Here is a 17,356-nt window from a genome sequence, read left to right on the forward strand (position 1 = left end):
CAAACCAAACTACCAAGCCAATTCTTATACTGGGAAGGAAACAAGCTTCCGGGGACCGGTTTCTGCCATTTCAGGCGTCGTCGGCCCGGCTTGCTTGAATCCTGATGGTGCAATGAGCAAGGGACTCACATCTGAGTATACCCTTCCACGCTTATGGTGGACAAAATGATTCAGAAAAGGGGGTGGTGATGAACAGAGTGCCTGAATTAAGCAGACCACTCTTACCCAGTCCAAAGATCAAGGCTTGATCCATCACCGTTTTTTAGTTCATTGCACCATCCCAGCTCAGAACTTGGCTATATGCAAATTAGTCTGTTCCTGTCCCAGTGCATGATGGGAACAGGGCAAACCAAACTAGAGAAGCTTGTCTCCTTTCTGGTGAAGAATTGGCTTGGTAGTTTGGTCTGCCCTGTTCCCATGATGCACTGGGCCAGGGACAGACTAATTTGCATATAGCCAGGTTCTGAGCTGGGATGGGGCAGTGAGCTAAATAACGGTGATGGATCAAGCCCTGATCTTTGGACTGGGTAAGAGTGGTCTGCTTAATTCAGACACTCTGTTCATCACCATCCCCTTTTCTGAATCAAGTAATGCGAAGCAGCGCAATGCGCGGCCTCACATTACTTTTCCATTATTTACAGCGCTAAACAAGTTTAGTGCTAGAAAATAAATTGGGAAAAAAAGATTTTGCGATGATTTGCGTCACTTTTGTGACGCAAACACAGTGCAGAATCTTAGTAAATCTCCCCCTTAGTGTGCTGGACAGCCCTGCTGGTTTTGTTACTGGGGGACAGTTTTGCAGCCCAGAGTAACAAAACCAGCCTCCCACTCCTCCAGCCTTCATCCCGATGCATGTTAAGCCAGTCCAGCCTTGGTGCCTGGGCCTATTTGTTTTCACAGTCAAACCCTGGATAGGGTCCACAAGGTGCTCTGGTGCTTGGGTGTCTCAGAACTGGACACCTGGGGCTGCTTTTATGTTATATCCTTAAAAAAGGTAAACGGTATTTTTAAAAATACCACATCCCTAAACACAGACAGAGCAGCAGTACACAATCTATAAGATAAAATAAGGAAGGCATTAAACGTTTTCTAATGCTTTTTTTTTTAAAAGCGCCATGGTTAGTAAACAGTCTGCCACAAATTCCACACTGGAGTCCTCTTCCTTTTCTCGTGGCATTGTCAGTCAGGGTGGGGCCGCCAATGCATCCTGATGTGACATATTGTATTAGTCACAGTGGGGTGCAGGCAGGTAGCATCGTCTAAATGAGATGTAATCATTGCAGCAGCAGGGGCATCATTGGAAGCCACTTTCTCATGCTGCTGGATTGCTCCTACAGTGCAAAACAGCTCCTACAGTGTTCCTGGGCAGGCCCCTTCCCACAGACACAGAGGGGAATGGGGAGGAGGTTCCGCAACTGCAGAGGCCGTCCTCAACGTGCACCAAACAGGGCTCGTAATATTTTTTCAAAGTTCGGACCATTCCTGCCGTCCTGGGACGCATTTTTGAAATAAAGTAGGGGAACGGACTTTGTTAAATTAAAAAAGTTGGGGCACCCTGTGCCCTTCTGATCCTACCCACTTCTACCACTGTCTCTAGGCCATAACCCTGTGTACTCCCTCACCATGTGCCACATCTCGACACTCACCCCTTTCGATTCTCTATGTTCCCCTTTGCAATGGATGCATGTTTCTTGGTTTTACCTCACTCCTCCCATGTCCCCCTTCCTCTGTGCTGCTCGTCTTCTACCACGAGTTTCCCACAATGGCTGACCCTCAGTTCAACACCTGAGACCCACTCTTTCCATCCACTCTGGCCGTTCAGTGCACACTCTTATTTCACATGTCATTCACCCTTCCAATAGTACTCACTGCTTGCCACTACTTCAAACCTTCAATACCTCTCATTGTGGATCTTTATGTTTCCCCCACATGCCCACCCTCACCACCCATGTATGCCACAGCACCCTGGAAAATGAGGACCGCCATCGTGGGTGGTGTGTTAGGAGTGGCAGGCTGGGGGAGTTAGGGCAGCCACAGTCTCCCACTGGGTGACTGTGGCAGTCAGATGGCAGATCCACCATCAATTTAAGTGAGGTCAGGAAGCTGGAATTAGAAGGAAGTTAGGGTGGGTCTGCAGGGGAATATTTACTCTTTCTGCCTTGCCCCTGCGATTAGCTTAAGCCCTAGTAAGCTGTGCTGTAAAAGAAGGAAGACCACAGGGGATTTTCCACTCCCTGATCTCGTGGTCCAGGTGTAGAAGACATGCTGGAAAAGGAGGTACTTGCACCACATGGGTTTTCCAAATTCCCGGCCACTGCAGGCAGCTTAGGTGTGCCACCAAACTATAGAGCTTTTCCATATTGTTGATAAAGATAGCATCGGGACAAAGATATTGAGATTAATGTCTGCAGCAATATCATCCGGTATTATTAAGGTAATGGTTAAGGTTACAATTAAGTTCAGGGCTATGACAGGCTTAACTTCAGAGCTATATTTGTAGGTCAAGCTTAAACAGACAGTGCAGCTATGGGAGCATAAGCAAGTCATACCGTGGACTTACCCAGAACAAACAGGGTCTTTGAGCCCATCCATTGATTACAATTGGTTGGCTTTCATGTCACTCATTTGCCTGCTTCTTAATCGTACTCCAGCTTGCCATTCTTATGTTTGTACCCCCCCCCTTCATGCAGCATACCCTCCTACCCATCTCTTTTGATTGGCTGGTTTCTATACTTCTTTCGTTTTTCGTTAAGCATTCCACTAAAGTGCATGTGTTTTCCAGCTGTCTCCCCTGTGTCTTTCTCCCTACCATCACTCGTGTGCACTTGCCCTTCGTCCACACCTGCACACTCCTGTCACCCACTGCTTCTCCTCTCCATCCCTGCCCTCCGTGTTGCTACCCCCCATTTGTGCCATACGTGTTGCCTCCCACCCGTGCTTAAAAACATTTCTTTTTTAAATAAACACTTTCAAGCATTTTTAATTTTTCTTTTCTAATGCAATTTGGATTGGCAAATAAAAAGGAAAAAACCGACCATGTATGTCTTGGTCTTTTTCCCCCTTGTGTGGCCATGCCGCACAGCACTGGGATGCACACTCCTGTCACCCACTGCTTCTCCTCTCCATCCCTTCCCTCCGTGTTGTTACCCCCCATTTGTGCCATAAGTGTTGCCTCCCACGCGTGCTTAAAAACATTTTTTTTTATAAATAAACACTTTCAAGCATTTTAAATTTTTCTTTTCTAATGCAATTTGGATTTGCAAATAAAAAGGAAAAAACCGACCATGTCATGGTCTTTTTCCCCCTTGTGTAGCCATGCTGCACAGCACTGGGATGCTGTACAGCATGCTAAAAGTCATTGACAAAGCTAATAGGTCTGGAAAGCAAGCCCTATTGGCTTCATGCAGCACCCATGAAAGTCACAATATGGCATTTTTTTAAACAGATTGTTTATGTACAGGAAGGGGGACCTTCCTGTACATGAACAATCCATGGCAGCTTGATTTTTCCATGTGTGCTGCACAAGGCAGCACACATGGAAAAAGCATAAACGAGGAGAAATAATGCATTGCTCCTCGTTTTGCCAAGTTAAGACCAAATTTTCCCAGGTCTTAATTTTGGCATTGCCTCCCACGTACGTTGCCCTTGTACATAGGGGGCAGCATCAAAATCAATGGGTGTTGCGGTGGAACGCCCACCGCAACCACCCACTGGCCACCCCTTTCACGCTAACTATAGTGTGAAAGAGGGCCTTATTTACAAAGCATAGTAAATAAGACTAAGCCCCTATCGCCACTACGTATAAGTGATGTGGTGGTGAATGTCATGGAGGTGTCAGGCACGACAGTCACGCATGTAAGGGGTACACAGTCACTCCTTTACCCCCTTACTCTACTGTAGAATGACTGGGAGCCAGCTGCCCCAGAGATAGTTGGCAGGAAGAGGCATCTGTACTCAACTGCTAACTGAGAGCAGGATATAAGCCCCTCCTACACACCGCCCGGTGCTTGACAATCTGCTTCCCTGTGTTTGCATCTGCGCTAGGAGTTTGCTTCCTGGCATCTCCAACATTCTTGTTTATTGGATTTCTGGCTTGCCTGTAAAGCGCACATCGGAGAGCGTCAGCTCCTTCCTGGTGAAATGGAGACTTCCCTTCACATGAGTTTCTACAGCGCGTCTTGTCTGTTGCAGCTGCCCTTGGCTCTGCGGGTGATGCCGTGCCTACTGTAAGGACTCAAGAGTCGGTCAGCATTCTAGTGCTGAGTATGTATTTACACTAAACACCCACCCACCACTGATGTCACTGGTCAGGTGACACAGGCTTAATAAAAGTGGCCAGTGTGTCCTGTGTCTGCAGTTATTGCCAGCATGAGGGCCTAGTGCCTGACCCTACAATGGCGACGAGGGCGGACGTGAAACACGCGTGCCGCAGCTAAAAGGAAATTATTGGAAAAGGGGAAGAGAATGCTGCCCGCCTGAGGGCGCCCCCTACAACGATCAGAGCAGGCTGCCGAGAGGCCCGCAGGGCGTGAGACGAGCCCCGGGCCTGGACAGTAACGAGACGGTGACCGGGAGCCCACCCCGCACCTCTCAAACCAGCCAAACGAGAAGCGGACCGACCGGAGCCCACCCGCATCGGCCGCCACCAAGCCTGCACTGCCCCCATCGTGGAAATCCACGCGGAGCCCACCCGTGTGGATGAAGAGGCCCACCTGGGAGAAGAAGTGCACCGAGAGACGTGCGGACCGGCCAGAGCCCACCTGCGCCGGCCGCGACAAAGTGACCCCACCGGGAGAGGCCCGCAGGCCGAAGGTGAGCCGGCGTGCGAGGGGCGAACCACACATGAAGCGAGGCCAGCGGAGCCCACCCCTGTCTCCCGCCGCTGTGGAGAGCTGCTGGGCGCCGATTAATTAAAGCGGAGCCCACCCGCGGTAAGGAGGAAACTTTGCACGCCTGCACCAGCGAGCACTGGTGCCAACTACTGCACCCCGAGTAGGCAAGACCAGCGGAGCTCACCCGCGGCCTACCTGCAGCGAACCCTACCCCCGCCGCGCAGCGTGTGACTAGTGAGGCTACGGCGGCGGGGAGCGTGAGGAAAGCTGCCGGACCCTGCCCAAAGTCAGCGGGAGACCCCCCCCCCCCCGCTCCTCGATGTGCCCGCGGTGAAATCCCCGCATGGAGAGTAGAGTGGACTTAAGAAGAAGGGAGAGTGGAGTAGCTGCCCATTTCCCCGTCCCCGCGAGAGAAACCAACTGTGCCCGAAAGCGGAGCAAGCAGCCCAAGCGCCACCGCCCGTGCAGAGAAGAGAGTTGCTGAAAGTAGCGGCGGGCGGCCCATACCCAGCGCAGGCAGCACCAGCAAAACACCTCTCCCCCTGCGCGGCCCGGTAAGAGGAAAGGCCTGCCGCGAGGGGAGGGAAAGTTGTAATGAAATAAAGATTACCCACCGTAGTGAGGTGAAGTCCTCCGATTATGCCGGCCTGCCAGCGTGTGCCCACAAGAGTCCGCTAATATACGTTGTGCCCTCCCGCATGACCCGGTGGTGAATGGGTCGAAGCTACCAGGCAGCGCCCGGCGAGAACTGAAGCCAGCCCGCCCCCCGTGCAGCATGTGTGCAGAGCGGCTGCAAGCGGGTGTGGAAAGAGGGGGAGGCACAACAGGAAACCACGGCATCCTGCAAGAAGGATCGGGAGCTAAGCAGTGAGGTCCTTGCAACGCGGAACACGAAGCCTACAGCAGAAGGGAAAAATCTCCGAGGCTGAAAGGAGAGAAACAGCGCCATCTAGTGGCCAATATCCGGTACTGCAGGAAAGGAGACAACAAGCTGCGACAAGCCAAAAATCCCTGCAGCAGCACTAAGCAGACCCCCCAGGATATAGCGGCATGGATTGGCAAATTTAGCGGCACAAAAATGAAAATTTAGCGGCACAAAAATGGAAATTTAGCGGCATTTAGCGGCATTTTATTTTGGGTTTTTCGCAACACCAAACACAGATATCTTACTGTTTGAGTTATTCATTCTTCATAGAAGTGTATTTCTTTTATATGGGGGTGGGTGTTGCATACCTTTAATGATGCCGAGACCATTGCATTGTAAATGCTTGTCCTAAAGTGGATGGCCGCTGAACACAGAAGGTGAGCATCACAGAGCTACATGCTGTAAATAACACACCCCATAGATGTCGGAATGACTGAAAAGACATTGAATGAAAACGATTACTATTAACAGACAGCCCCCTAGCCATGGATTTCGGTTCCTCTTCGCATTGGAATTCGCTTCTGCTCGAGCACAGCATGACAAACCTAAATAAATGTAAGGACGTAATGCATTGTAGTATGACTAAACTGCGATCTGTGGCGAAATTAGATTGCAATGGGCCCTAATACAAACAAAGGAAAATAGGCCGCTAACCCCCGAGTGAGTTGTAAAAGCAAGGGCGCCATATTTGATCTTCAGTGGGCATTCCACAACCTGGGGTCCCGGCACCACTGCACCTGCTGCATCATTTATATCCCTCCACCACCCCTTATTGAGATGTAATAATAAATGGTGCTCAACAGATCTCTATATTTTCCACTAGAGGGGGCACTTGGCTTTCTCAGACTTTCAAGGAAGTTTCATTCTTCCATTTCAGCAGTATTGGTCCCTACAATATTATTGAACTACAGTGTATTTTCTTTTGCTCTCCGTGGCGAGTTCCATTCTGTTGTATACTTAGTAGCTATAAATCATTTGGGTGACGCACACATTGGTTGAGGTTGCACGACGAGCATCGATTACACCAGACGACAGAAGTGCAGCGCCCAGCGCTCCTTCGAAGCCCCGTCTTTTCGGAATGGTCTGTACATTTTAATCTCTATTTCAGCACCTCCCAAATCCCTCCCCTCTATCTGACCTCTCCACGCACTTACTAAGTCAGAAGTGTTTACTCCAGTGATTGTTCGTCTGTATTGGTGAAGAGGTGGACAGATTAGCACCCGAATGAGGGTGTTACCCCCAACACCGACACATCAAATGCGTTTCAGCAACAGTCAGTCAGTGGGGGGCCCGCAGATCACCTCACCACAGGATGGCCGATGAATGACAGAGGGCGTTTCACAAAGGGTCGCGCTCTCACACCTTTTAGCTCACCCTACAGCTGGGGAATTGAAAATGGGCTGGATTTTAAGGCGGAAACGGCAAATTTCGCGGGCTTTTGCCCAAATATCGCGGCATTTAAACAGATCGGCCGATTTCGCGATTTTTTTGCAAATCGCGAAATCGCGATAAGCTGGAGGGTCTGACTAAGACACAACCAAGACTAGCGTCAGTGCACACAAGGGATTGTGACACCTCCACAGGAGCACAGCACAACAGCGCCCAAAGAAAAAACAGAAAATAAACACACAGCCAAGAGTGCATAGCCCCACATGTGATGCCCAGAGACTGATAGAGGACCACCTGCTGGCAGGTGGCTACTCCCAAGCAGAAAGGAACTGAAGAGCACGCAAGAGACAGTCAGCAAAACTGGATGCAAGGCATACACTCAAGGCACTGTAAAAGGCGACGGCGCAGGAGCGCGCCAGAAGCACAAAAACGCGCCAGAAGCACAAGAATGCTACAGAACCCCAGAAACGCACCTGAAGCCCCAGAAGCGCGTCAGGACTCCAGCAACTCCACGCAGCGACATTCCGAAGGATCGCAACCAACAACGCAGTGGTGAAGCGCGACGACAGCAGACACTGCTCCAGAATCCCCGAAAGCAAGCAAGCACACCCCGTAAGGTAACGGGAGCGACCTGAAAAGGAAGAAGCAAAATGGAGTGGTGACGCAACCCTCCAAAAGCAACGTTCCAGAAGCACCCACGCCACGCCGGAAGAGAATGCAGCAATACCTAGTGGCCACAGGTCATCGCTGCAGCAGTATGGCGAAAGTAGGAGCACCCCCTCATGAACCGACGATGGTTCTGGAACCCGGCATCAAGAAAAGAAAAGCTGCATGACACAAATGCGCAGCAGTGCAGACAGCACTAGCCCAAAGCAGCAAGTCACAAGGGAACACCCAAAGAGCGCACCCAGTTGCGCACCAAAGCAATCCAACTGCGATGAAAGGAAAATGGTTGCGCAGACAACCCGCAGCATTGAAGACGCAACACAAGAGCAACCTGACCACTCAGCCTGGTCACAAAGCATGAATCCGACCAGCCAGATGGTCGCACCAAGAAGCCGACCAGCCAGATGGTCGCACCACGAAGCCTACCTGCCAGACCTCGGCAGAAGGGACCAGCGCGAGGTCCAAGAAGTTCAGCCAAGGCGCAGTCCGAAGACATGGACCAACGAACTTCAACTTCACAATTAATGGAGGCGACAGAAAGAGGAAGTGAAGGTCGCGACGCTAACCCTGGGAATTGAGTGACAAGAAGATAGTGTCCTAGGAATAGGACAAGACTAGGAAGACACATGTAGAGTGCGCACGCTGCATGGGGAAGCCTGGCCAGGAAAGATGAAGAAGATCGGGCCAGGTTATGTCGCGAAGAGAAGAAGAGTGGCCACTGCCACTGAGAAAAGAAGGAAGAAGAAACCAGAGTGGCACGCTGCCACTGCATGAAGAAGGAAGGAGAAATCAGAGTGGCCACCGCCACTGGAAGAAGAAGGAAGGAGAAGTCAGAGTGGCCCACTGCCACTGCAAGAAGAAGGAAGGAGAAGTCAGAGTGGCACACTGCCACCACAAGAAGAAGGAAGGAGAAGTCAGAGTGGCACGCTGCCACTGCAAGAAGAAGCCGCCCCTGCGGAAAGAAGGAAGGTGACAGTCACTGGAATACTTGAGTACGTTGGAGAACAAGGCCGCACTGGAACACCTGAGTGCGTTGGAGAACAAGGCCTGGCAAGAGCACCGGCAGCGCAGATCAAAGACACCTACCTACGAGCCATCCATCCACATGGCGATCGCAGAAGAGAGCAAGCTAGACTGTTGGCGACATCTACCTCTGGGGTTGAATGGAAGATTGGATGGCGAGACTGCTCAGGCCTCCGGAAGCCGAGGAACTGACCACCTCACACCAGCCCGTGGCAACCCAGGAAGCAGAGGCCTCAAGGGACTCTGGTGGCAGCACGTTCCGCACGGGAGACAGATCTACAGATGCGCGTCTACAGGACCCTCGGGATGAAAGCCTCGCGAGCAAGGAAAAGAGTCGACAACCCAACCTTCAGGTGGAACTAGGACACAACGGTGAGGCTCGTGGAGCGCCCTGCTCACGGCCCGAAAGCTATGGTAGAGCAACACGACCGACAACACCAGTCCAGTGGAAACCTGGCAAAGAGGTCCTCCCGGACATCTGGTGAGAGAAGAACACCGGCGAGATGGGCATCCTAGTGAGAGGGATGTTTGCACCTACTCTCTTCACCTGCCAAGAGACACGCTGAAGCCTGCCCGGAAACATCACGGAACCAGAGTGGAGAAAAGAAGCCAGAAGACAAACAACACATATACGCCATCTCTCTCTCCAACTAATCATCATCACCAAGTGAGCGAAGAAAAGTTAGGGCTGATCCCAACGTCCAGACAGCACAGACAAAGAATGAACCCGCCGAACAACTGCGAGCTGTGCCACAGAGAACTGTGAGTCCGGAATGCAGGAACTACACGGCCTGCGGCATGCAAGCAGCCAAAGACACTCGTTTGAAATTATGAGTCATTTGTTATATTTCTGGTGTTTTCTTTTCCCCACAGGATTTTGGACATTTCCCGTTTGGTTTGTTTTTCACCAATTTTGGGAGGGATGTAAGGACTCAGTCGGTCAGCATTCTAGTGCTGAGTATGTATTTACACTAAACATCGACCCACCACTGATGTCACTGGTCAGGTGACACAGGCTTAATAAAAGTGGCCGAGCGAATGTGCTCTGGGCCAGTTGCACCATGTATCCAGTGTGTCCTGTGTCTGCAGTTATTGCCAGCATGAGGGGCTAGGGCCCGACCCTACACCTACCTGCCTGATCGAGAAAGGAACTTCCTCGGCAACAACTCACGCCAGCTCCCACATTTCGGCCGCAGCTTTCTCTTCTGTCACCAGGCGGTGAAGAGGGTCATATTGGGACGCAGAAGCTAAGTGTTCCTCGTAAAACCTTACCTTTGGAGTTCCCCATCCGCTCCTGTGACGGAACAGTGAGCCGCTCTTGGAGAGACAAACTCAGATAAGTGGTGGAGCACATTAGTGGCGCTCCTGACTCTTTTCTTTTCCCTCATGTGATTTGCTTTATTATTGTATTTTGAAACTTTATTGACAACACAACTGTCTCCTGGAGGAGAGTACAGAACATTAGACCATGACTTTCGAGCACTATATCTGTTGTTTTCTCTACCTAGCTGGCTGGTGGACTATGTCCCCCTGGTCATTGCAGGATCGTCGTTTGCTGTGTGAGAGGGGGATGTGAGTACACAGGACCAAGACCAGGGTGCAGTGTTGAGGGTTTTCTTTGTGTTCATGTCTTTTTTCATTTCTGTCTCCTGTCTTGCACACAGGGCTCATCCAGTATGGGCGATGGTTCCCCGACATCTTAGAGGTCCTTACTGTCCAAGAGGGTTTCCTGCCAAGCACCTCTCCGAAAAAATCTCACAGCCTTTATTATTTTCTCCAATTCCCCTTTTGCCCCCTGCGTTTCTTTGCAAAGCAGTGACTGTAAAACACTCTTTGGGAGGCAACGTAGAAGGTAATAGAAGAACCAGCTTCTAATCATCATCCCAGCTGGACGGTTCAAAGGTCAGTGGTATTTCAATCTGACATCCCTGACAGTGATAGGGGCTTGTACATATGCCCCTGGGTGGCTTACCATGGAGGTGGGATATAGGGCTTGGCAATACCACAAACAACATGAGATGGGTGGTAATTGATCAATTAGATGATGGTATCACCAACCTGCAGAGTAGCCTTCTCGATAAAGAACAACAGTGCGTTTATCGTTTATCAACACAAAAACGGACTAAATGACAATATCCCATGGAACTCACTCAACAGACCACAATAGATAGATCCCACATCCAGGCAACCTAGGACCAATAATTAACCCAATTTCCATATGTTCCAAAGCACCAATTAACATAGGGGGGAACTGTATTATCATACATGAGTCACTTTTTCCCAATGTATACATAACATTTAACATACAACGACTCATGAGCCACTACTAGAAAAATATAAAACACGTTTTCTCAACTTGGATAATTCACAAATAGCCTTCTCAATAATTCCTTAAACGACTATGCGTGAGCTTGCATATTATGCTTTTCCGGTATATTATGGTTTTCTGGTATAGTCACTTTTTCATCCTTTGTGACTTTATGTCCCCCACGTTGAGGCGCACAATATTACGGATCACCTCCTTATAATACAGAAGTCACCAACATTCTATCCTTGGTAATATGTAATCCCATACCTTACGCCAGGAACCTAGCAGGATCTCCTAATGCAGATTCACAGTTCTTATCCGCCTCCCCTATTTACATACATACACCACTTGAGAATTTTACACACAATAGTACAGGGCATCTGTCATTGGCATTATGAACCGTTTCTTTTCACCTATATCTTTATTGTTCATTTACAAGCATTAACATAGTCTCCCTCTCCAGGCACGCCACGTCATTGAGGTTAGCACTCCAGTAGTGTAAAGAACCACAGTCCCCCGAGCACGTGACCACGTCACGTTACGCTACCACACCCCTGCCAAGCGTCACGCTACGCTGCCACGCCCCAGCCAAAACACCAGGTAACGCTTAATACTTCACCTCCACTCACGGCTGGTATCGGCAGGATACTGAGAAGACCGGAGTAGGTTTGAAAGGCAGTAGGTCATCCTTGATGAAGTAAGTGACTATGCATTACATTGCGACAAGGGCATGTATCGATCGGCCGCAAGCAGGTCTCCTAGACAGACCGCTACATTTTCACGTGCCTTACTTTTGTTTTCATATTGTTTGGCTACAGGAGACCCCCTCTTCCAGGATCCGTTTGATCTTTTTAATTTTCATAGCTGGTGTAAGATATTTTCAATAGTTTTTTGCACAGCTGAAAAAAGGCATCTCTGTCTTGTCGCGCTGACTCTTTCGGTGACATTAGGAACACAATCTATCTTGGTATATCAATAATAATACATGAGCTAGAGAATTATACACACGCTCAAATTAAGACACCATACAAATTGGCCATTTCTAGAAACTATCAGGTTTCTTTGGGAGCTAACTCGATGTTCTAAAGTTTGCATTGCTTTTTCCCCCCTTTCACGACTGTGCATACTTGTGACTACGCAAGGAGCTTATTCAGCTTACCACCATGCATGACCTCTTGCTTAGCTTATGTATATGTAGTATGTCTACATATGAATGGTTGGATGCAAACACATCCAAAATTCCGACTCACAAAGTTCACTAGAATATTTCAGTGAGCACATCACGAGCGTAAAGTTAAATGAAGCCATACAAAGAGTTGTGATAATGCTTCTTTACATGTTGTGTATGTCTTTTACGTTGTGTGTTTTTCTCTTACAGATTTCAACTAGTCAGTGGGTCTGTAAGTACGTCTACACCACCTCATGCACAGCACACCTTAGCGTGTGTGCTGAAAAATATTCACAAATTCTCGAGGCTATCACCAATTTTGTAGCCACATCACAGTTCACATTCAGTGGTCCTGAAGAAAGCCTCATTACTATTGGAGAGGCTGAAACATGTCGGCCAGTATTTAGGGGATATTGAAGGCCAATTTTTCATCTTCATTATATCCCCGCCTTGTTTTTAAACGTGACTTAGGACCTTATGAATAAATATTTTTCCAGTCGGGCATCCTAGAGACATTTTTAACCTCAGCACTTTTTGAGCACACACCACACTGACAAATCAAAACACGCTTTGCTGTAATCCAGGTGTTGAAGCACAGCTGGGTTGCACACTGCAGCCCAGCTGGGAAACTAATGATGAAGCATGCTACCAACTAGGTTGGTGGGTGAGGGTTCTTCTTACAAATCCACTGGATTTTTGTGCTTGGCACTGAGTCGGTTAAACTAAAGGATTCATTAGTGGGTCCGTCCATGTGGTTGCATTTATTGTCAATCAGGGGAAGAGGACGCACCCATCTGTTCTTCCTTGCTCTTTGATTCTTCCACCAGTTACATTACACAATGACACAATTCATTTCTGGTAGGCACTGGGAGATTAAGTGATTTGCCTAGAATCACAGGATGTGGAGCCGACGCCGAGACTCGAACCTTGTTCCCCAGCTCCAAAGTCGGCAGCTCTGGCCGTAAGGCCACATCCAAGCTTCGGTTTCTAACTGGACAACCAAGTAAAGGGGGATAAATGGAGCTTATATGCTTCGACGAACAGATACTAATAAAACACAAGATGTGGGAAAGGACAGGACATTTTCGTACTTAGGAACGGAGTGAAGCCAGACAGCATTTAGGTATGGGAGAGAAAGGTGAAGAAATATAGATAACAATATAATAGAGCAGGCTTTGGGACCACGCTTTTCAACCACTGGCCTTCTTCGGCCAGCATCTTTCATCCAGTAGGTTGAGTTTCAATCCAGTAATTATTGCCTCCTCTGCAAAAAATATTGTTTCTAGTTCAAGCGTATTAAAAAGGTGCTAAGAAGACAACACTGCAGGTTTCCCGCAAAGGAAATTGCTAATTGTTGGCTCAGACAGTGGAATATAACACATCTCACCTAATGCTATTGGCTGGGGCCGTCTGCCACAACAAAGCATTTGCATTGAATTAGCTACACGCGGAACTACTTTACATCTATTGCCCTCTATGTTTGCACCAACGGTTTCCTCCCAAGTGTCTCTAATGTGCAAATTCGTCACATGTTAGCACATTAAACCCAGGCCTATTGGCTCTTAAAGAGATTGTTTAGATTGCTGTGTACTTTGATAACATTTTTGCTCTATCGCCAGAAAGCACATTAGTGATAAGCCTAATTGGTCCAACTCGTGGGTGACTAATTTCTGCCGCTCCTGGGCCGACTTCTCATCCTGCTGGCAAGCGAGGATCCCACTCCCTCAGTTCAAGTGATAGCCAACTGTCCTGAATTTCAAGCGGCAATATCAAAGGCATCCGCCCAGTCCCTTCATTTTTTAAACCCCTACCATACATATGTTGCCCCATAACAATTTTAACGATTCAACCAAAGTAAACTTAAGGGGAAAAAACTCGTTTTCAAAGGTAGATTTTCAGTTAGTAATTGTTTTGCGTGCAACTTCAGAGACTGGTCTGGAGTAGTGCGTGCAGTGCACACACTAACATGGCATACAACTGTACCTTTTCTCTGGACTATACTTGTAGTAGTCGGAGAGAGGTGTTCTTTGTCTGGGGCAGTGGCATGGTCAGTGTGTCATGGACACACAGCAATGAAGGAAATGTCCTAGTTGGCCGCTGTCTCGACCGTAAAATACAGCACTACTCAGTGTTTAGCGGGCCACTGTGCTACTGCACCCGCTGCACAAAATGAGGCTACGTCAATGGTGTGGACCGTGGTCTCGTTGAACTCCTCGCCCAGCTTGAAGTTGATCTCCATGTTCTTGAATGTGCTCTCGGTGCGGATCGTCACCTTGTCGCCATTTTTGCTGATGATCTGGGTAGGTTTGGTCACATTTCCTGCCTGCCGGGTGGTGAAGGCCACTTCTGCGGAAAAGAACCGTACACAGAGTAGGGTGACCAACTGGCATGGGTGCAAATTCAGGATGGTGAGTGTAAAAATTAAGGACAAAGGGTTAAAATTCAGGACAGGAGGTCAAAATTCAGGACAAAACTTCAGGATAAAAGGTACGTTTCACAGACGCATCCGAGGAGGTCGCGCAATAGTATATAAATATATATTATTATTATTAAAGGGGTTTGTAAAGCGCCTGGTGAAGCCTCCCGGCGTGTCCCCGCGCTGTGGAGAGAGAGTTTTTTTTTTTAGGAAGAGAGGCAGAGATAGCTACCACTAAAGAGTAAATAAATGGGTTTTCAGCAACTTTCTGAAAGATGCCTCGTTCGTTTCTTGTCTGATATTCGTGGGGAGGATATTCCACTTCTTGGCTGCCAGAGTGCGGAAGGACCTACCTCCCATTCAAGCTCTTTTAGGGAGCGATGTTTTGAGCAAGCCCATTCCTTTAGATCTAAGATAAGATCTAATATACAAACACTTAAGTACAAGTACAAGTCAAAATAAGTTTATATTAGGTTGAGACAATTGTACACTTCACGGTTTTCAGTATGAGCGCAGCTTTGAGCAAATGTGTAGGTCTTTTTTTTTTTTTTAACTTCATATGATAATAATCTATGTATATGGTTACTGCACTTGGTTGTCCAGTCTGATATTTTGTTTACAATTCTTGGTCCTGAGCAGGCATGTCTGGTGAGAGAAATTGTAGGGAAGATCTGCTCGGATTGACATTGTGAGATGTAAGCGGTACGCATAGGATGCAGCTAATTGGGCCCTGCAGTGCTGGACTAGAGTGCAGTCCTCCGAGTGACCAGCTTTATGTGTCAGATTGCCTCAAGCATTCTGTTAGAAGGTGGTTCTGACACTATGGGCTGCCCGTATTTTTCACTTTTTGAGCACCTAATTGTGCTTTTACTGTGGGGGAGCCTCATAAGTTGGGACTCGCCCACAGTGAACTCAGGATGAAAGAGACTGCATGGGGATTTTACTGGTGTCCCCCTGGCTTGACCAGGCCACTGCGCAGCAGCTGGAGTAAGGGACACCAGGCTGGTTACATGCAGACACATGTGTACATGCGTGTGCACACGTGTAGGGGCTGCACAGGGAAGATTCCTAGCGTGTGCTGCCAAAGAGCAGGTGCAGATAGACTGGTGTGGCAGGACACATGCAGAATGGGGTGGTGACATGGAAAAGGCTGTATACTCTGGGAAGAAACATGCCAGGGAAAGTCAGTGTGTTTTACTGTTTTTCACTTCATTATTTCCCTAAGGGGATGTGAAGCCCATTAACTTTCCTAAGGTCTACAGATTCCAGACACACATTAAAGTCCACTGTAAAGGGTGTGAGTACAAGTATTCTGCAGAGTCCAAAGTCCTATTTGTACTACTTTTGGGTCATCCAGAAATTTCATATTTCTCTGAGTCAGCCATAACCAGGGCCTGGCTGAGGGCTTACCTCAGCAGACTGGATTGATAACCTTTCTTCCACAAGCTAAGGCCTCCTCTCCAAGGAAGAGAAGATGGGTGGAGCTGCAGGCTCATCCATCAGCAGCTATCACTGGGTGTACCAGGCACCAGGCTCCACCAGGGAGAAGGCAGCCCTGGGGGAAGGGGCTTTTTCAGGGACCATGTGGACAGAGACCCTGGACGACGCCAACTTGAACCAACCCAGAGCACTGGGTAGGAAGGAGGGAGCCGAGGCAGGGAAGTGATGTGTCGCTGTGTGATAGGGAAAACAGAGACTTCCTGCCAGCCCCCTCCCCAAACTTTAAAAAGTGTTTGCACAGGAAGAGATGCTCTCTCTGGGGTGTGGTCAGCAGAGTTAAAGGGTGCTGGAGCCTAGTGCAATGGGCAGTTAGAAGAAGGAACCCCCTGACTGCCCCCAGGATCCTGAACAGTGCCAGGAGAAGTGTCCAGGAACAATGTGCAGAAGCAGGGGCCTCTGCGCAGGGAGAAGAGAGGCCCAGGAGGAGAGCAGGTGAAAGGCTGGCGTAGGCAGCCAGTGAAGACAGCTCCCTGCTGAATACCCCCTCTCAGAGACGCAGAGGGCAAAGGAGAGTGCTTCCAGTGGCTGGGGAGCGCCACCAGGAGCAAGAAGAGGCCAAAATCCACAAGATCGGTCACCTGGGGGCTGAGATCGGGCCCCCAGAAGGTAGGCGACCTTTGGCTGACCGATGACGAAGCGCGTGAAGCTCCGCCGCCGGTCTAGAAGATGCCCCCGGGGTGGGTCAGGTCCCGGGATCTGCCCCCAACACGAAGTACAGCCGGGGAGCACTGACGTGCTCCCCGTGAAGTGACCCCCAAAACGGTGGCCAGGAGCCCACCCTGGCCCCCGAAGATGTTCGAGGGCCTGGGATTCCATCCCCGGGCCACGAGTGCCGGAAGGCGGGTGACCAGAGGAGCCGGTGAAGGTCTGCACATCTGCCAGCCGGAGCGGGCAGACAAGAAATGCTTAGCCGGCTCCAGAGGCAGCACGCGAGGGTGCTGGCCGTGCGGGGAGCTGTCGGGACTGGCCTGCAAGAGTAACACAGCGTTTTCACTTCTTGTGGTGGCCCCAGGAGAACGGGGTCATCTCCATGTGTGCAAAGGTGCAGGGGGAGCTGCTGGAGAAGTGCGGTCTCCCCAGCACGTTAATGAAAATCCCTCCCTAAGTCTCTTGAGAACTTGAAAAGGAT

The 17,356-nt window shown here is 49.4% G+C and overlaps 1 protein-coding gene across 1 annotated transcript in view; it reads right to left on the reverse strand.

Moving 5' to 3' along the window:
• Nucleotides 1-17,356, reverse strand: part of LOC144763132 (uncharacterized) — a 203,068-nt gene that overhangs the window by 116,489 nt on the left and 69,223 nt on the right. The window contains exon 2 of the mRNA XM_078648454.1: nucleotides 14,491-14,657. Within this exon, the coding sequence (XP_078504580.1) occupies nucleotides 14,491-14,657 (167 nt within the window). The remainder of the gene's footprint in view (nucleotides 1-14,490; nucleotides 14,658-17,356) is intronic.

Source organism: Lissotriton helveticus, chromosome 6 (assembly GCF_964261635.1).
Source record: "Lissotriton helveticus chromosome 6, aLisHel1.1, whole genome shotgun sequence".
In the NCBI taxonomy this organism is placed as follows: domain Eukaryota; kingdom Metazoa; phylum Chordata; class Amphibia; order Caudata; family Salamandridae; genus Lissotriton; species Lissotriton helveticus.